This window comes from Mustela putorius, unplaced genomic scaffold (assembly GCF_011764305.1).
Source record: "Mustela putorius furo isolate JIRA1106 unplaced genomic scaffold, ASM1176430v1.1 tig00003875_pilon_pilon_pilon, whole genome shotgun sequence".
NCBI lineage: Eukaryota > Metazoa > Chordata > Mammalia > Carnivora > Mustelidae > Mustela > Mustela putorius.
In genome coordinates, this window is record NW_025422026.1 from 5,400,467 (window position 1) to 5,419,469 (window position 19,003).

Below are 19,003 nucleotides of genomic sequence, written 5' to 3' on the forward strand. Positions count from 1 at the left end.
AAGTGTAAGGAATAAAGTTTTTAAAAATCCTGTAATTCTGCCTCCCCCAAATAACTTATTAAACCAAAACCAAAATTCTCCAAAACACCGCATCCAGGCCAGCCTTAGAGGATTGCACTGAATTTTTTCACTTTCCTTATCCGTTTACGTGGGACTACCCTGAAACTCATTTCCTTTTAAGTCGCCTTCTTGGGGCCCTTCACCATTTTTTCCTGCAGAAACTGCAGGGGAGCCTTCTTTGGGCAAATAACCACCGTGGTCGAGCGCGAAATGGCTTTTGACCTAACCACTTCCTCCTTCCCCAGGTGTGCCCTTTCTAAGGGGCTAATAACTCTGTGGCTAGCGGCGACCAGAAATCCGTCACCTGCAGCCCCCCAGCGAACCGACGCCACGGAGCCGGCAGCCGCCTCTCCCAGGCCCCGCCCACCACAGCCTCCGAGCGTGGGGCCGCCTCGGGGCCACTTCCGGAAACGACCGGAAATCCGCGTCTCTTAGTAACCAAAGGACCCGGCGTGTTGGGGCTGAGATCTGGGATGGGCTGCGCCTGGCGACGAGTTTCCAGGGCAGTCTGGGATATGAGGGACTCGCAGCACCCCCACGGGCCCTGTCCTGTTGTTGCTGGTAAGCAGGTGGCATTCCTTTCCAAAACATCTGTCATTCCGTCCAACTTTTTTCCTTTTTTCACCAACCTTCTTCTTTTTTTTTTTTTTTTTAAGATTTTATTTATTTATTTGACAGAGATCACAAGTAGGCCGAGAGGCAGGCAGAGAGAGAGAGGAGGAAGCAGGCTCCCCGCTGAGCAGAGAGCCCGATGCGGGACTCAATCCCGGGACCCCGAGATCATGACCTGAGCGGAAGGCAGCGGCCCAACCCACTGAGCCACCCAGGCGCCCTTTCACCAACCTTCTTAAAGGAGGAAGACTGTTAACCATTTCTTGAACACCTTCGGGTCAGGCTCTGTCTGACACGTGACCTAGTCTAACCCTAGTAATTACACAGCCTATCTCACTGATAAGGAAGCCAGGCTCGGCGGGGAGGGGTCGGGACCCTGGCCTGTCCCTGGGGGCACGCAGTCGGCTCCCTGCCACGTCCAAGAGCAGGTATCCCGCCTACCTGCTCGCCTACCTGCTCCCCATTCGGCAGGCTGGGGAAGGAGCAGCAAGAACTTAAAGCTTTACCCAAAATGCTTTATTTTTACATAATGACTTATGAACTAGTGTTTATGGAAGCCCAAGTCCCTGAGGGGCCAGAGTTCGCTCATACAGAATAGCAAACAGACCCAAGCCTGGAGAAAAGGGCAGTTCAGTGCATTAGGATCAGACGGGCTCCATCTGATTTCCACAATCCAGGGCTCAGCTGAGTCAGCAGGACACATTCAGAGTGAGAAGACGCAAGTGTCTCTTGGCCTCTTGTATCTGGGCTAAACCAATCAGGGAGGGAGATGGAGAGGCACCGAAAGGCAGGAACAGGAAATCTTTCTGGCCTGGCCAAGGCTGGAGTTTGGGCCCCTGATGGCTCCAAGGACCACTCAGAGCGTCAGCCCCCGCTCCTTAAACAGCTGCTTTAGAGCATCTTCCAGCTGTCGGTTTGTTCCCTGAAGCCCCTTCACCACTTGCGCTGCCCACTCGAAGTATTCCTGGACTCGATGTTCAGACCATCCTGCATGAGAATGGGCAGAAAACCTCTCACATGGCATCCAGGATAGCACTGCCTTCTGCCCACTTCCTGGAGGGAAGGGCCACCAGAGGAGCTCCCGCTGGGATTTGTCCTGAAAACGTCCCCTTGACCCAGCTGTTGCACTTCCACGGTGCGCAAGATCAGAGTGGGCTGGTAGGATTAGCTGGGGGAACCAACTAGAAGGCCCAGGCTCTTCCCCCACTCCCCCGGGGAACTAACCAACCTGTGCCTCCAGAAGGTGGACACCTCCCCCTTTCCCCCGGAAGGTGGGGGAGCGTACCCTCTGGGGTGCAGCGATTCAGGTCCCTCAGGTTGTACAGCTTGTCTGCCAGCTTCACCAGTTTGGCCCCGGGGCTGCTGTGGGGTGCGCGCTCCACCTGCAGCCGCTTTCTCTCCAGCTTGGGCATAGTCTTGTCATCTGTCACCTCCTCCACCAGCCGCCGCACTTGCGCCCCAAAGTGCCGCTCCACCTCATCCAAGCTGGTGTCTGTGTCCTCCACTGTGTCATGGAGCAGGGCTGCCTGGGGACAGGCTTCCCCTTAGTCCTGTGACTCCAGGCAAGAGCTGCCCAGGGCCGAGTGGGGTCCCTGATCCCCACCCTAGCCTCCGAGGAAAGAACGAGGGGAGTTACCTGTAACACCGCAATGTCAGTGATTCCCGCCTCGTGGGTCAGGATCCGAGCCACACCTGACGGGGCAAAGCAGGAAGTCAGACCTGAGGGAGCCCCAGGCAGCGTGCTGCGGGTTTTGCAGAGCCAGATGTGGCCTGTCACTAGCCAGATGACCTTTACTCTCTTTGCGTGTCATCTGTGCAGAGGAACAACCATGCCTACCGCCCCGCGTTGCTGCGAGGCTTAAACACGAAAAGTGCCCAGCACAAAGCCCGGTACAATGTAGGTACTCAATGAGGCGTAGGCCCTCCGCGTTCCCTTCCCGGTCCCCACCCCCTAGACACCGCTGCGGCTGCTCCCCGGGCGGCGCGCCCACCGATAGGGTGGTTGATGTAGGGGGTCCCTTCGGGGTCCTTCCGCCGCTGCAGTCGGTGCTTGCGAGCCGCGAAGTCCGCAGCCTCCACCAGCTGCGCCGCCTCGGAGCCCATCGCGCGCGTGGGGCTGGCGACTGACGTCCCAGGAGCCCCTTGAACCCAGACAGAGCGTCCACAGCGCCCCCTGGCGCCGCGGAGGCCGGTGACTGTGGAGTCCGACCCAGACAGGCTGGTTTCTGGGGAGCTGACATCCTGGCGGAGAGACCAGCTGGTGAGGGGCGCTGCTCCGCTGTGGGTGCAAGAAGGACATGGCCGGCCTCTGAGAACCCACAGTCTCGGCGGAGGAGGAAGACAAGAAATAAGACAGTATTCTCACAGAGTGCCAGATCCGGGTCAGAAATCTGGGGATTATTGGCCTTGGAGGAAGGGCAATTCACCCGGCCTCCTAGGGTCAAAGGCAACATCCTCCAAAAAGATTCTCTCGTCCTGTGAAAAGACAGTCTTCAATGTCAATGTTCTGAAAATTCTCAAAGTGCTCTAAAAATGGTTTTCCCTGCAGGGAGGAACTGGTTGGGATGGGCGTGGGAGCCTCACTTTTGGGCCCAGAAGACCCTACAGCCTGACCCTCTGGTAACTGGAACTTACACTAGCAGCCTGCCTAACTGCTTCAGGGTTAGACTCCCAGACAGCAGTGATGTTTCTGCAAGAACTGTCTTCTTTGTTCTCGGGTGCTGCATTTCTTTCTTGTACCATCAGTGTTCCTGCTTCAGTCCCTAGACACCTGCTGTGCGCCCCTCAGATGATAACTGCTGTCATGCTGTTCTGGGAGCATGACATCGTCAGGTCTTCACAGACTCTGGAATAACAGCACTGCTGGCTGGTGGCCTTGGGCCTTCTAGAGAAAATCCCAGTCTCAGCAGATGGCTGCTATGAGGTTTAAGGGGTAAGAGAGAACTAGAGACCCTGGAAGAGCTTTTCCTATGAACTGGTTTGCGAAGTACAGTACTCCAATCAGACTGGTAGCTTCTGGGTTTCAGCTGGTAGCTGGGGCAGACAAGGGCTCAAGGGAAAAGCTAATGGAAGGACTTGCCCTTGTTTTGCAGCTAGTCTTAGTGGTTGCCATGATGCAGAAGTTAGGGAGGGAAGCTCCAAACGCTGTAACTAAGGTCCCTGGGGCCTGAAATGGAACGACCAGAATTCCCAGGGCTTCCACAGCTGCCTGGAAATTGAGAGTGGGTAGAGAGAAACATATCTGGCTTTATCTCTTTTTCAGCCTAATGGCTCGACTTCCCTCTCGTGCCTCATTCTGAGCTCTAGTTTTCTGAACCTTTTCCCATTCAGTTCGGAAAACCTTAGGCAGATGGAGACACAGTCCCCACGTTTTCCGACAGAAAATAGAACCTCAGTCACTTTCGCCTCCAGAGGTCTGTGGTAGAAGCTTCAGGTTTGTGTTCATGGCGCCCAGGGGCCTTGCGGTTTTGATTTTTATTTTCCTACTCTCTTTAGCCATGGCTTAGAAAGAGAGATGTTGGGGTTCCTAAGACCAGCGCTCAGGTGGACGTGACCTCTCATGGGCTTTCAAAGGAGGCTAGGCCTTTTGCTGACTGGCCTGACCGTGGGGCTGCTGCTGCTCTTCAGCTGGGCGACGCTTGCTCAGCCGACCTCTCTCTCAGGTACCCAGTCTCCTCTGCGCGCACCCCTCTTCAGGCCCCTACCAGCTCATCAGGGTATGAGCTGCTCTGGGGAGCCAGTGGGGAGGAAGGGCATCTGCCCTTTTGATAAGGGCTGATCATTTTCACTCTCCAGAGGGATGGAGTTGGGTGTGGGCAGACCATTCTTGCCAGTCTCCAGCCCCCTTGCTCCCCCCTTCAGCATTGGCCCACCACCCTCACTTGTGCCAGACCACCTGGGATGCTGATGGCCGCCGCTACCCCGGTTTTTTCTGTCCTCGGCTCTCGGATACCCCGGAGGAAGCCTTCTGCTGCCACCTGCAGGCTGCAGGGGGCTCCTGCTGCACCCAGGCTGAATTTGAGGCCTTGTACCAGGTCAACCTGTCCAGCCTTCCGCCTCCACCCATCCTCAGGTGAGAACTCCAAACCCCAGAACCCCCGGAACACTGGCAAACAAGCTCTGTTTTTCATTCCTGGGGCGGGAAGTTTGTAGCATACAGACGAGTGGAGGGGCCGACTTCAAACAGAAAATCGCGTGAATACACAATTACAAACAGTTCTGTGAAAGGAAGTTCAGGGGGCTGTGTAAGCGGGTAAACAGGGAGCCATTGCGTGCACTGTGGGGCTGGGGTCAGGTGGGACAGATGTCAGACCGAGAGGATCTTGCAGTCCGTGGATTACATCCATTATAGTCGGGGTTTTCAAAACGAAATCTGTCCATGGATGGCTTCATGGCATCTGTGATCCCCTGAATTTCTATTTACGAATTCTACATTGATCGGTGGAGAGGGGTGTCCCGAGCTTTCTCCGACTCTCAAGGGCTCTGTAACCGACAGGCTGCAGCAGCAAGCGCGCGGCTGGGGCCAGCATCCTAATACTCTCTCCTCTCCTACAGGGGTCGGGGTCCGCTCCTAGCCCTGGGCCTCTATACCCTGCTGCTCGTGGCCCTGATGACCGCCGACCTCGTGCACTTCTGCCGCGGTCGGGGCGGCGGCCGGCGCCGGCGCCCCAGCCGTCTTTCCTCTCGGTCCTCCGCCGCGCGCCCCCTGCAGGTCCCGGTGGGGACGGACTAGGATCCGCCGCGCGGATCAGAGCCCCGCCCACCGGCGCGCTCTCTCCTTGCCCCCGCCCCTTCTCTGCCTCCGCCTCTGACGCAGACCGGGGCGGGGCAGCCGACGCCCGATTCCTTAGCCTGGTCCCACGCCGCCCCAGAGACTGCGCCTGCGCGCGTCCTGGACGCCCTCTCTCCGCGATGACTGTGAGTGGTCCAGGCACCCCTGAGCCCCGGCCCGCCGCCCCCGGGGTGCGTACCGGTCCTCCCGTTCCATCACCACTTCCCACCTGCTGTGACCGTACCCCGGCCTCCTTCTCCCCGTCTTGGCCCTCCATGGGACTTGCCCCTGCCCCCCGGTCTCTTGTCTCCCAGCTCCCTGACCCTGGCCTGAGCCCACCCCTAGCGTTTCCACCCATTCCCTCCACAGGCCAGTGCGGTGGAGCAGCTGCGAAAGGAGGGCAACGAGCTGTTCAAATGCGGGGACTACGAGGGCGCCCTGACGGCCTACACTCAGGCCCTAGGTCTGGGCGCTACGCCCCAGGACCAGGCCATTCTGCACCGAAACCGGGCCGCCTGTCACCTGAAGCTGGTGAGGGAGCCTGCTGCTCTTCCTCTGCCCCTCCTCTGCCCTGCCTGGGCCCGGTTTGACCATCTTGCTGCTGTTTGGGTCCTGGCTGGGTGTTCACCTTCCCAGGCCACCTCCACTTACTTGTCTGATGTCTTTTTGGGCCTCCGGGTGGTGGGGATTTGAGTGGCTACTAGAGCACAGCCCTGCTGCCCAGCTAGTGCCCTGAAAGGAAGGCGACCAGCCTCTCAAGCTCCCGCTCCTTTTCTTACAGGAAGATTACGACAAAGCAGAAACCGAGGCATCCAAAGGTAGGAGACTGTGGGCTGCGGTGTGGAGCTGTGGTGGGCAAGGACTCTGGTTCCACTGCACCTTCACATTTTCCTTTCCCTTTGGCCCCAGAAACACTTCTGCCTTCTCTCTTTCCCACTTCTTTGGGCGTTTCCTTCTCTGCAGCTACCCTCACCTTTCTGAGGCTGGAATACTGAGTCCCACATCTGTCCCCCCACCTTCCTCGGGCCCTCGAGACCTTTCCCTACTGCTTTTGCCTGGAGATGGTGGCCTCATGGGTGCTGACAGAGCTCCCGTTTGTGCTCAGCCATCGAAAAGGACGGAGGAGATGTCAAAGCACTTTACCGGCGCAGCCAAGCCCTAGAGAAGTTGGGCCGCCTTGATCAGGCTGTCCTTGACCTGCAGAGATGTGTGAGCCTGGAACCCAAGAACAGAGTTTTCCAGGAGGCCCTGAGGAACATCGGCGGCCAGATTCAGGAGAAGGTACGTGAATGACTGAGAGAGAGGCTTTGACAGGTGGTAGAGGGACACTGGTAAATGGATCTGGGCAAAGGATGTAAACAGGAGATACTGATGGCAAACAAGCTTTTGGAATGAAGCTCAGACTTGCTAGTGGTTAGGGAGAAGCAAGTGAAAATAACAGCCAGATGCTGTCTTTTCAGCAAACTTTTAAAGTATGTAACTTTGCTAGAAGAAGGGAGGCAGATGCTTAAGTGGCAGGCTCGATCATGAGTTGGTGCATATTGGTACAGCTCCTTCGGGGAGCACCTGAACATAGCTCTTAAAATTTTAAATGAGCGTATCCTGTGATCCAGTATGTTTATTTGCTGTCTCCCCTGAAGAAGCCTTGACCGTGTACACAAGCAGGCATGTGTATGTTTATTTCAGCCTTGTTTATTGTAATATGAAGTTGGAGCTTGGCTAACTGCCTAGTGATAGGGGAGTGGATTAATAAATGGGGTGCTCCCCTTACTGTGGACCCCTGTGTCACAGCTACCAGGAGTAGGTAGATTTATAGACATCCATGTATAGTCGTGGAAAGAGACAACTTCTTAAATGAAAAAAGCCAAGTATGCTGTAACACATATGGGAGGATACTGTTCATGTTGAAATAATACCTCATGTGCACCCTCAAAACAGTACCATGTTATCTTCTGTGGGCCCACTTGGGTGTGTAAATATGAAGAAAACTATTTTCAGAGATAATGCATCAGAATGGTAACAGCATGAGCCCTGGGGAACGGAGGGAGATTGATGGAGTTTTTCAGAGCTGCTGCTTCATCCATTAACTCCGTAATACAGAAAGAGACACTGTTTGAATAGTATATACGTTAAAAGTTACTTTAGGGGGCCCCTGGACAGCTCAGTGAGTTAGGCCTCTGCCTTCGGCTCAGGTCATGATCTCAGGGTCCTGGGATTGAACCCCACATCAGGCTCTCTGCTCAGCGGGGAGCCTGTTCCCCACCGCCCGCCTGCCTCTCTCCCTACTTGTGATCTCTGTCTGTTAAATGAATAAATAAAATCTTAAAAAATAAAAAACAGTTACTGTAGGAGAAAGAAGTCTAAAGCCCATCATGAACACAGCCCAGCTTAAATTAACCAGATCCTGGTCTGCCAGATTCCCTGCCAGAGCAGGGAATGCGCTGGCAGATGCCTTATAGAAAGGCTGAGATGTGGGAAGGCAGGTTGTTTCTGCTCTGTGCAGCTCTGGTCAGCAGGAGCTGCCTAGAGCCCTATGTTGAGATGGATGAGGAAGCAGGTTGGCGGGCCTAGCAGAACGCCCCATGCAGGACTGATTGGTCATGTCTGCCATGGATGCAAAGGGGGATGCGGGGAATAGCACATATGCTGGGTACGTGCCACCACCCATGCCCTGGGCCCTGGGGAGGGAGAGGGCCGAGGGTGATCTCGGTCCATCAGGTTATTTTTAAGTTTTCAGAATGCTGGAGCCTCTGAAAGCTACCTCCTGACCTGCTGGCTCCCCTGCTGCAGGTGTCAGTGCTGGGTTGAGGGCCAGGGGCACAACATCCATGCTGCCACGACATGGATGGCTCCTCAGGGAGGCGGTGGCCCTGTGGCTCCCAGGGTGCCTTGCCTTCTGAATGGCACCGCCTTCGGCACTAGCACCGCCCCTGCTGCCCGAGTGGGAAGTAGCTCAGGAGGGAAAACAGCCGCGGGAAGTTTGGGTGAAGCTGCCAGGCGAGTCTCTTCCTGCCCAAGGTAGCGTGGGGTGAGCCCGCAGCCCAGATGTCCTAGCTGTGCCTCCTGAGGACATGAGCCGGGATGAGCGGAAGAGAGCACACAGGGAATGCGCCATCTTTGGCTCCAAGAGGGACCTCCCCCGCGCCTCGCTGGTTTGTCGTAGGTGCGATACATGTCCTCGACGGATGCCAAAGTGGAGCAGATGTTTCAGATACTGTTGGACCCACAAGAGAAAGGCACCGAGAAGAAGCAAAAGGTATAGGTCTGGGCCGAGCGAGTGGGGGCGGGACTCCCACTACAGCTGCCCCCTTCCCCCAGCCCCCTGTCCCTGCCCCAGCGGTGCCCTCGCCCTGAGTGGTGTTGGCCCACCAGCCGCTGCTGGCCTGCTGTGCTGCCCTGTGCTCCTCGGGTCATGCAGCCGGACTCCCAGAGCCCAAGCGAGAACCTACAGGGCCTAGGGCCTGTGTGTGTCCTTTCCCTTCCTTACTGGAGGGAACTGAAGTTCACAGAGGTTCCGTTTATGACCCGGGTCGCTCAGCCGCTGAATGGAAGCAGGGTGGTCCAGAGCTCCGGCTCGCTGCTCGCCCTGGCCCGGGCTGTGGGTAGCGTCCATGGGATGGTGCGCTTCCTTTGACGCAGGCTTCCCAGAACCTGGTGGTGCTGGCCCGGGAGGATGCTGGGGCTGAGAAGATCTTCCGGAGCAACGGGGTTGAGCTCCTGCAGCGCCTGCTGGACACGGGCGAGGCTGACCTGATGCTGGCGGCTCTGCGCACCCTGGTCGGCATCTGCTCGGAGCACCAGTCACGAGTAGGTGGGGCGGCGGGGCTGGCTACTACCACGGTCCATGCACCCACCACCCTGCCACGATCCACTCTGTATTCCCAGAAGAATAGAAGGTGGAATACAAGGGGACGCATCATGAGGGGAAAAATTAAAATGGCTCCCAAAAAACCCATCATGATTTGGGATGAACTGGGGCTTGTAAAAAGTGAAAGGAGCCCACGGACACCCTGAGCCCGTGCTTTCAGTAGGCGTTCCTGGAGCCAGTTCAGAGACGCCTCGTTCGGACTCACTCATTGTGCAATAAAAGCGAGGTCTTGCAAGGAAAGAGGCCCCCGTCGTTCTCCAACCATCAAACTGACGTTTCCCCTGCAGGAGTGTCCTCCAGCCAGTGATGTGGTCGGTGATGTCACCCAGAACATCTGTACTCAGACAGGGACCAGATAGGAGGGGCTTGACCCTGAGCTGGTTGTCCGTATAGACAGCACATGTCCAGCACAGACACTTGTGCAAGAACAGTCCTGCCCTGGCGGAGTCCAGGCCATACTTCTTACCTGAGCTGGCTGGACCCAGCGGAAGGGACTTGACCCTTGGTTCCTTTGAGAGGCGCCCACAGTTCCGAGATCAGGGATGGAGCTGTGGGATAGTCCATGAAAGCTCTTTAGGCCAAACCCAGGCTATACTTCTGGGTCTCCCAGAACTAAGAACGGTAAAGCCATGTGAATTCCATCCACCTCTTTCAGCTTTCCTGCCCCTTTCAGGTGAGCCTCTGGGATATCCAGCTTAGAAATGGGACGGAGAGGCCTTGCCGTCCGTTCCGTGCATGCCCGCATCCCGAGGGTGCAGACAGAGCCTCAGAGTCACCATTGGAAAGGAACCAGGGGTCCTTGGACCTGGGGTCATGGAGCTTGTCCAGACTTCTGGGGCTCCTTGTTAGGGAAACACAAACCAAAGCAGCTGTTCCTCGGGCCACAGTGTTCCTGTCTGCTCTGACAAGCTGAGGAGAGGTAGTGGTGGATTCCTCTGGAATGTTTCCCTTAGAAGCCTTTCCCGCAAATAATCCTGGCATGGCCCTGGGTCACATGCTCAGTCAGGCCCACTTTGATTCCCTTTGGAGCTGGGCCTTCCACCGAGATGTGGTCTCCCCTTCTGGCCACACTCACACCCACAGTTAGGGATCTCTGTGGCTGCCCTCCACCAACGGGAGGCTCTGTCCCCCTCTCCCACCCAGACGGTGGCAACCCTGAGTGTGCTGGGAACGCGGCGTGTGGTCTCCATCCTTGGCGTGGAAAACCAGGCTGTGTCCCTGGCTGCCTGCCACCTCCTGCAGGTTATATTCGACGCCCTCAAGGAAGGCGTCAAGAAAGGCTTCAGAGGCAAAGAAGGAGCCATCATCGTGGGTGAGTAGAAGGAGGTCTGCGGTCCTTTGGGTGTTGCGATCCTGGAGGGAAAGGGGCCGAGCCAGCCAGGCTAGCTCTTTGGGGACCACACTGGCCGCTGCAGGTTGTTTAGGGATATGGCTTGGTGGCAGTATTTTACTCTAGATTGGAAGCCTGTAGAGAAGGGTACCTACAGGGAAGGCTGAAGCCCAGGGGTCCCCTTCCTCTGTCTCCATGGCCTATTGGGGGGGTAGGGGTCAGGCAGGCCGGGCCATTGTGGGGTTCGCTGATGCCTTCTCGTTGCCAGATCCTGCGCGAGAGCTCAAGATCCTCATCAGTAACCTCTTGGAGCTGCTGACTGAGGTGGGGGTCTCTGGCCAAGGCCGGGACAATGCTCTGAGCCTTCTGATTAAAACAGTGCCCCGGAAGTCTCTGAAGGACCCCAACAACAGCCTCACGCTCTGGGTCATTGACCAAGGTAGGAGATCAGTTTTAAAGAGGGAGAAGGACCCTGAGCGTACCTGTTACGTCTTGCTTGGGTCATTGTTCCAGCCCTGTGTCTGCACTGAAGCATGTCCTGTGGCCTGCACTGTGGTCTCAGGAGAGGGGAGACCCTTCAGCCGCGCCCGTGTGCACGTGTGTGTGCATCGAGCAGGCGGGCAAGCCCATCAGCGGGAAGGCTGGTTGAGCTTTCTGTATCTGAGGTGTTTCCCCGTGAGTGTACATTACTTTGTACTTGGAGAAAAATATTTAGAAGTTTACTATATAAATTCACACCTCTTGGGACACCTGGCTGGCTCCTCAGTGGAACATGCAGCCTTTTTTTTTTTTTTTTTTTTTTTAAGATTTATTGATTGAGAGAAAGCACGCTTGTGATGGAGGGACAGGGGCAGAGGGAGAGGAAGAGACTCTCAGGCAGGCTCCCTGCTGAGCACAGAGCCAGATGCAAGGCTCGACCCTGAGATCATGACCTAAGCCAAAATCAAGACTCAGCTGCTTAACCGACTGCATCACTCAGGTGCTCCTGAAAAATGGGACTCTTGATCCTTGGGATTGTGAGCTCAAACCCTGTACTGGGTAAAGAGAGTACTTAAAAAACAAAAAGAAAGATATTAAGTACATACATACATATCCGTATACATAGATACACACACATACATAAATCAGTTCACAATACTCTTTTTCCCTTTAAAGATAAATAAGGTGGGGCGCCTGGGTGGCTCAGTCGTTAGGTGTCTGCCTTTGGCTCTGGTCATGATCCCAGGATCCTGGGATCGAGTCCCGCATCAGGCTCCTTGCTCAGTTGGAAGCCTGCTTCTCTTTCCACCACTTCCCCTGGTTGTGTTCTGTCTCTCTCTCTCTGTGTCTCTGTCAAATAAAGTCTTTTTTTTTTTTTTTTTAAATAAAGATTTTATTTATTTATTTATTTGACAGACAGAGATCACAAGTATGCAGAGAGTCAGGCAGGGCCGGGGGAAGCAGGCTCCCTGCTAAGAAGAGAGCCTGGAGCTCGATCCCAGGACCCTGAGATCATGACTTGAGCCGAAGGCAGAGGCTTAACCCAGTGAGCCACCCAGGCGCCCAAATAAATAAAGTCTTTAAAAAAGATAAATAAGGAAAACTTGGCAAAGGCCCTCCATGAGTACGTTTATCGGGTGTTCATCTTTTGGTGTCCTCCTAATGCTGTGAGGCCCGGGTGTTATCTTTCCCTTCAGTGTTACAGATGAGGAACCTCAAAGCCCCAGAGCACTTGGCCCCATGGGCAGGGCCAGCATGCGGTCCTCACTTCCGAGGACCCTTCCTGACACCATGACTGTTTCTGGAGGCGGCGGCAGCCCCCCCGGCTCTCCGAGCCTGCCCTGCATGCGACTGTCCATGCTGTCCCGCTCTCCGGGAGGCCCTGCTTGCCCGTGCCCCTCCCAGGGAACCTCCTCACTTTGCCAGCCTTTTGCTCCTTTCATAGCAGGGTATCTTTTCAGGCCTGAAGAAGATTCTGGAGGTGGGAGGCTCTGTGCAGGGGCCTCCTGGAGAGCTCGCGGTGACCGCGAACAGCCGCATGAGTGCCTCCGTGTTGCTCAACAAGCTCTTTGATGACCTGAAGTGTGACGCCGAGAGGGAGAATTTCCACCGGCTCTGCGAGAACTACATCAGGTAAGGGAGCCGGCCCGGACCACTGCCGGGGCTGCCGATGGTTCGCACTCCTCGGGGAGGGCCAGCAATGAAAGGGTTTCAATCAGGAGAGCAGCCTTAGGGACGCCTTGCAGGGACCAAAGTGGTCCCAAGGCCCACTTCTTTTTCCAAAGTGGCCTGCCCAGAGAATGTTCTTTCTCCATTCTACACCACAGCGAATGCTCTCGGGCACGCACTGTGTGGACTGAGCCCTTTGGGGTGTCCGTTGGGACACTGCAGTGCAGCGCAACGGTCCTGCCCTTAAGGAGGTTCCAGGTGGGACTGAGGACAAATCCTGATAGGAGCAGAGCAGTTTTGGGTTGTCATACGTGCAGGAAAGGAGCTAAATGGTGTGAGCGAGAGTGACCTAGGTCAGCTACATGATCAGGGAAGGCCCGAGAGCCGAGCGAGAGAAGCTGGGCAGCCAGTGCTCAGCGGCATGGGCTTGCCGTCCCGGGGGCAGCTTTCTTTGCTGTTCCTGCCCAAGTCGTGCAGATGCCTGGCCGGTGGACAGAAAGGGGGTGGGGTAGGAGAATCCCCTTATGCTGGCCTTTGTGTGACCGCTGTCACCTTGTGCCCCTCAGGAGCTGGTTCGAGGGCCAAGGTCTGGCCGGGAAGCTGCGGGCTATCCAGACGGTGTCCTGCCTCCTGCAGGGCCCGTGCGAAGCCGGCAACCGGGCCCTGGAGCTGAGCGGCGTCATGGAGAGCGTGATCGCTCTGTGCGCCTCTGAGCAGGAGGAGGAGCAGCTGGTGGCTGTGGAGGCTCTCATCCATGCGGCCGGCAAGGCCAAGCGGGCCTCGTTCATCACGGCTAACGGCGTCTCGCTGCTGAAGGACCTGTACAAGCGCAGTGAGAAGGACAGCATCCGCATCCGGGCGCTGGTGGTGAGCCGGGCAGGCCCGGGCTGGGCAGGCCAGCCTGCAGGCAAGGGGGCCGGTATGGGAGGGTGCGGCTCCAGCACAGCCGGGTGCAGTATGGGATGTGCAGGGCCATGTCAGAGCCAGAGGCATGAGCCCTGGCTCCTCCTGACCACAGGGCTCATGGTCAAGTTAGGGATGAGCCTTGTGCAGACAGGACCCCCGAGAATGCAGAACGGCACTTGCTGACCTCTGGAGGTGGTGGGAGAAGCTCCAGGAGGACCGCTGGGCCAGGCTAGTTGGCCAGGCTGGTCAGAGGGGCCATGTCGAAAGGCTTAGCCTCCAGGTAGCCCAGGAGCTGGAGCTTTGGGCCCTGGTTGGTCCCCGTAAGCCTGCTGCAACCATGCCCTTGGGAATGCTGGTCCTTCTCCTTGGGGCACTTAGTCCTGGGTCTCTCCATCCCAGAAGGATCTTCTCTTGCCCGAGGCACTGGGCCTCTCCCCACACAGGTCTTGGCTCCACCCACAAAGAGCTCTCTGTATGGCACAGAAAAAAAACAGAGCAAACCCAGTGCAGATCTGGGGGGTTGGGGTCCAGGATGTCTGTCTCTACCCAATGTGTGTCACCTGAACCCCTCCCCCAGTAGCTGATTTGCTGCCAGATCTCTAGGTGGTAGCCTGGTAGGGCTGTGTGTGGCCTGCAGAAGGCCCGGCACCATGTCAGGGAGAGGGCCCATGCCAGGTGCGGAGGAGCCCAGCCCACCTCCATCCCTAGAGACCAGCATCTGGTTTTCGCCTCTTCCTGCAGGGCCTGTGTAAGCTCGGCTCGGCTGGAGGGACAGACTTTAGCATGAAGCAGTTTGCTGAAGGCTCCACTCTCAAACTGGCCAAGCAGTGTCGAAAGTGAGTTATTTGGTCGCTGTGGCTCCCAACCAGACTGTCAACTCGGCCTTGAGAGAAAAGTGTGGGTGGAGGGCGGGGCCTCCTCTCTACCCTGCTGTGCCCCAGGCAGACCCTCCTGAGTCCTGCCATGTGTGCTGCTTCATGTATAGAGGGGACACGCCCCTGTTCCGATCCCCACTACCCCGTGTGTCCCCAGGTGGCTGTGCAATGACCAGATCGACCCGGGCACGCGGCGCTGGGCAGTGGAGGGCCTGGCCTACCTCACCTTCGATGCTGACGTGAAGGAAGAGTTTGTGGAAGATGAGGCTGCCCTGAAGGCTCTGTTCCAGCTCAGCAGGGTAGCTCCTGGGTTCCTCTAGTCTTCTGGGAACAGAATCTGGGATTAGAATTGACCAGGCTTTCTTGGCAGGTCTCGGCCAGTGGCATCTGTGGCGCGGGGGCGGGAGGGCTGGGAGCCCGCGGGGCCGCTCTGTGGCCTGGGCCTCCGGGGCTGCACGAGCAGTGTTGGACCGGACAGTGTCTCTGGAGCAGTTAGGGAGGTCACAGGTGTGAGCCCCCAGAGTCTGGGGCCAGGTTGGGCCTGGGAGCTTCCCCCATTCATCCTGGCGCCCCAGTGGTCCAGCCGAGGGTAGACTTGGAGGCCCGGGCGGCATTTGTCCCATGCGGCTCTGTCCCCGGACGGCACCCCGACCGCCCCTGTCCTGCCCGCAGTCCGAGGAGAGGTCAGTGCTCTTTGCGGTGGCCTCGGCGCTGGTGAACTGCACCAACAGCTACGACTATGAGGAGCCCGACCCCAAAATGGTGGAGCTGGCCAAGTACGCCAAGCAACATGTGCCCGAGCAGCACCCCAAGGTGAGGGCGCCCTTGACCCGTGGCACCCGTAGCAGCCTCCTGTTGAAGTGGGTCTCTTACCTCTGTATTCACGTCCGTTGGTTTGTGCCGCGAGGAGGGCCGCCCTCTCCCTGTCCTGTCAGCCAGGGCCCCTCTGCTAAGCTAAGCTGCCTCCTTCCCAGGACAAGCCGGCTTTCGTGCGGGCTCGGGTGAAGAAGCTGCTGGCGGCGGGCGTGGTGTCGGCCATGACGTGCATGGTGAAGACCGAGAGCCCTGTGCTGACCGGCTCTTGCCGCGAGCTGCTGTCCAGGTGAGCCGGCCTCGGCGCCGCCAGACCTCCGAACTCGGGAGCGGAGGAGCAGTGGGGCCACCTGCGGAGCCGCTGGCCGTGACCGAGCCCGGGCCCGGGGGTGTCTTGTTGGCCAGAGCTGGCTCCCGCCCACCCACGCCGTCTCCCCACAGGGTCTTCCTGGCGCTGGTGGACGAGGTAGAGGACCGCGGTACGGTGGTGGCTCAGGGTGGCGGCAAGGTAAGCTGGCTTACAGTCTCCTTCCCGAGGGTCTAGAAAACATGATTCAGCGGCTGTCACACCAGGGACGAGGCCAGAACACAGTACGAGGGACCCGCAGGAACGTGCTCCTGCCGAGTGAGCGATGCCGGCGGGGGCGGGTCTGTGCTGCCCGAGATCCCGACTCTCCTTTCTCCTGCGTGGCCCAGGGCCCAGCCCAAGCCGCGGCCGGCCCGTAATAAGCGTGTGGAGGAGTTTGGGCAGCTTAAGGAGAGTCCTGAGGGGGGAAGAGGGTCTGGGGCAGGGAGTGTCACAGGCCTGAGGGAGGAGAGAGGTGAGCCCCAACCCCTGCCCGGGCTCGGGGGCTGGTGCTTTGGGCCTTACCCTCCATGGCACATCTCGGACCCTGGCGGCTCGTCCCCACAGGCTCTGCTCCCGCTGGCGCTGGAGGGCACTGACGTGGGCCAGACAAAGGCAGCGCAGGCTCTCGCCAAGCTCACCATCACCTCCAACCCAGAGATGACTTTTCCTGGCGAGCGGGTGCGTGTCTTGTCCCAACCCTGGCCTCTCTCCTACCCCGCACTGGGCCCTGATGGCCTCTGACCTGGGCTCTGGCTCCTCCTTGGGACGGACAGGAAGTGGCGGCCGTGCTGAGCCCCGGGGTGGCGAGGGCAGCCTTCTCTCTGGGGGTGGCCTCTTGCCTCCGGGTCGGTGGGGATGGTGAGCGCCCTGACAGCTGACTGTACCGCAGATCTATGAGGTGGTCCGGCCCCTCGTCTCCCTGCTGCACCTCAACTGCTCAGGCCTGCAGAACTTTGAGGCACTCATGGCTCTCACGAACCTGGCGGGGATCAGTGAGAGGCTCCGGTAAGGTCCCCGGGACAGCACTTTCCAGTTTGAAGAGCTGTCTTCGGTCACGGCTTGACTTGAGCCTCACAGGCCCTGTACCTGGGGAGGCAGGCCCTGAGGTCTGACTCGTACCGCATTCCACCTGTGGGTGAGGCCTGGGGCGGTGATGGTGCGCACCCTGGAGTCCGACCGCCTGGGTTCACATCCTGACTCCACTGGCCGCTAGTGTGTAACGCAAACAAGTGCTGCTCCGTGCCTCAGTTTTCTCCTCTGTGGAATGGGATGGGCACACTCCCTCCCTCAGGAGTGGTAGTGAGCAATAAATGAGAAAATACACACACAAGCCCCAAGTACGTGGCACCTGGCTCGCTCCCAGGGGTGTGGCCAAGTGGTACGCGTCCACTGTCACCGCGAACGGTAACATTGGGCTCCCTGTCCGCACTCAGCCTGTTTCTTCTTCTGCAAGATAGTGATAGTAGGTGTACCTGCGCCTTCACCGTAGGGCCATGGCGAGGATTAAGACAGTCCAACCCTTGGGGCAAATAATACATTATATGTTAATTAGAAAAAAAAAAGTCCAAGTTCTGATTCAGGGTACGAGCTTAAATGTTAGATGTTAGCATCACTGTCGGCAGCCCCCTGGTCTCCGAACTCCTGCTGTAGAGCATTTTCCATGGTCCCGTGCTATGTCCTAGGCTTGCTGAAGACACTGGAAGCCACCGCAGTTCATGCCTGGTGCAGGAGGGTCTCTGGTGCCCGGGAGATCCTTGACCTGGGGCTCGATTGCGTGGGGACTCAGGGATGGGGAGGTGGAGGCGGGAGCGCTAAGGCTGCTGACCTTTCCACCCTGGCCCCACAGGCAGAAGATCCTGAAGGAGAAGGCCGTGCCCATGATCGAGGGCTACATGTTCGAGGAGCATGAGATGATCCGCCGGGCAGCCACAGAGTGCATGTGCAACCTGGCCATGAGCAAGGAGGTGAGGGCGGCCCGGGGGTCACGACAGACAGGTGCGCGGTGGCACCCTTGCCCCACTTGGCTCTGCTGCAGCCCGCTCAGTCCCCTCCTCCCCTGTGGCCGCAGGTACAGGACCTCTTTGAAGCTGAGGGCAATGACCGGCTGAAGCTGCTGGTGCTGTACAGCGGTGAGGACGATGAGCTGCTGCGGCGGGCTGCGGCGGGGGGCCTGGCCATGCTCACCTCCATGCGGCCCTCACTCTGCAGCCGCATCCCCCAAGTGGTCAGTGCCTCTTCTTGGCCGGGAACGGGAGGCCTCTTCTTGGTCTGGAACGCCCTGCATGGCCCCGGTGTGGGGGGGGGGGCGGGCATCCTGGGACACACAGGAGTGCTCCGGCCAGGTTTGAGCCTGCTGCTCGGTGGTGACTGGTGACAATGCCCTGTTCCCCGCAGACCACACACTGGCTGGAGATCCTGCAGGCCTTGCTCTTGAGCCCCAACCAGGAGCTGCAGCACCGGGGTGTGGTGGTGGCACTGAACATGGTGGAGGCCTCGAAAGAGATCGCCGGCACCCTCATGGAGAGCGAGGTGCTGGAGATCCTGTCAGTGCTGGCTAAGGGCAAGGAGAGCCCCGTCACCAGGGCTGCTGCGGCCTGCCTGGGGAAAGCGGTGGAATACGGGCTTATCAAACCCAACCAGGGTGGAGAGTGAGGGTCTGCCTTGTGCACACGCAAGCTGCAGCAGAGGACAGACACAGCTTTGGCTGCTGCCGGCTGGGATGCTGAACACTGGCCTCTCCTCCCTAGCTGCTCCCCGATGTCCTCTGCTGAATCAGGGACCACGGGCAGTCACGGCCCTTTTCTGCCAGCACTGCCACCAGCCTCACGCAGCAGGAACCTTGTGTACTACTGTAGACAGCTGGGAATCTGGCCGCATGTTCCCGGCCTTGGGAAGGGCACATCCAGCAGCCGCGCCAGCTAGGAGCCTCACCTGAGCTTGCCAGCGGGACCACCCCGACCCTCTAATAAAAAGTATGTGGGACTCAAATGCGCGCCCTGTCCCTCGGCAGGGACCTGGCTGTGGGCCAGTCTCTGGAGCGGGAGCCAGGTCTGGCTGTGTGCGCAGCAGTTAGCTCTACGGAAGGAATCCTACGGATTCCTCACCCGGGAGCCTGCTGAGTGCTGTCTAGTTCTGTTGGAGGATCAGGGTAAACCTACGAAGCTAATAAAAAGCTATTTAGTCGCGTGGGAATCAATGGCTTTGGACTTCTCAGTGCTGGTCCGTCAACACTCTTGTCTTTGTATTGCGAGTTCCCAGTGGCCTGCACTCG

The 19,003-nt window shown here is 58.0% G+C and overlaps 2 protein-coding genes and 1 long non-coding RNA gene across 8 annotated transcripts; 1 reads left to right on the plus strand and 2 right to left on the minus strand.

Annotated features, from left to right (window-relative positions):
* Positions 1-480: 480 nt before the first annotated feature.
* On the plus strand, positions 481-18,924 carry UNC45A (unc-45 myosin chaperone A). 5 transcript variants are annotated; one of them, XM_045067316.1, is made up of 23 exons: positions 482-621; positions 4,168-4,334; positions 4,534-4,744; positions 5,227-5,634; positions 5,813-5,974; positions 6,225-6,261; positions 6,549-6,724; positions 8,607-8,699; positions 9,083-9,250; positions 10,455-10,623; positions 10,910-11,080; positions 12,582-12,753; positions 13,356-13,656; positions 14,437-14,531; positions 14,728-14,869; positions 15,243-15,383; positions 15,545-15,672; positions 15,825-15,891; positions 16,297-16,410; positions 16,622-16,737; positions 17,579-17,696; positions 17,801-17,956; positions 18,127-18,924. In XM_045067316.1, exons 4-23 carry the CDS (start codon positions 5,584-5,586, stop codon positions 18,382-18,384), a joined length of 2,835 nt encoding a protein of 944 aa, XP_044923251.1. In that variant the 5' UTR covers positions 482-621; positions 4,168-4,334; positions 4,534-4,744; positions 5,227-5,583; the 3' UTR covers positions 18,385-18,924. The 5 variants fall into 5 exon arrangements, with proteins under 5 accessions (XP_044923255.1, XP_044923251.1, XP_044923254.1 ...); XM_045067319.1 differs by having other exon boundaries at positions 5,227-5,589; XM_045067318.1 differs by having other exon boundaries at positions 4,563-4,744.
* Positions 1,167-2,825, minus strand: HDDC3 (HD domain containing 3). Of its 2 annotated transcripts, none has more exons than XM_013062020.2 (4): positions 2,664-2,825; positions 2,309-2,364; positions 1,901-2,198; positions 1,167-1,659 (listed from the first exon to the last, which is right to left on the minus strand). In XM_013062020.2, exons 1-4 carry the CDS (start codon positions 2,773-2,775, stop codon positions 1,529-1,531), a joined length of 597 nt encoding a protein of 198 aa, XP_012917474.1. In that variant the 5' UTR covers positions 2,776-2,825; the 3' UTR covers positions 1,167-1,528. The 2 variants fall into 2 exon arrangements, with proteins under 2 accessions (XP_012917474.1, XP_004763764.1); XM_004763707.3 differs by having other exon boundaries at positions 1,958-2,198; positions 2,664-2,823.
* Positions 14,797-16,346, minus strand: LOC123388128. Its single transcript, XR_006602693.1, has 3 exons — positions 16,255-16,346; positions 15,444-15,923; positions 14,797-14,894 (listed from the first exon to the last, which is right to left on the minus strand). It is a non-coding gene; the product is annotated as an uncharacterized LOC123388128 (long non-coding RNA).
* Positions 18,925-19,003: the final 79 nt, after the last annotated feature.

Bases quoted from the DNA above. Each gene is read 5' to 3' on its own strand.
- HDDC3 (XM_013062020.2), bottom strand. From the start codon at position 2,775: ATGGGCTCCGAGGCGGCGCAGCTGGTGGAGGCTGCGGACTTCGCGGCT. The intron at 2,199-2,308 runs GTAACTCCCCTC...GCCTGTCCCCAG, and splicing joins CTGACATTGCGGTGTTACAG to GCAGCCCTGCTCCATGACAC. The intron at 1,660-1,900 runs GTTGGTTAGTTC...ATTCTCATGCAG, and splicing joins TCCACCTTCTGGAGGCACAG to GATGGTCTGAACATCGAGTC.
- UNC45A (XM_045067316.1), top strand. From the start codon at position 5,584: ATGACTGTGAGTGGTCCAGGCACCCCTGAGCCCCGGCCCGCCGCCCCC. The intron at 6,262-6,548 runs GTAGGAGACTGT...GTTTGTGCTCAG, and splicing joins AGAAACCGAGGCATCCAAAG to CCATCGAAAAGGACGGAGGA. The intron at 17,957-18,126 runs GTCAGTGCCTCT...TGTTCCCCGCAG, and splicing joins GCAGCCGCATCCCCCAAGTG to ACCACACACTGGCTGGAGAT.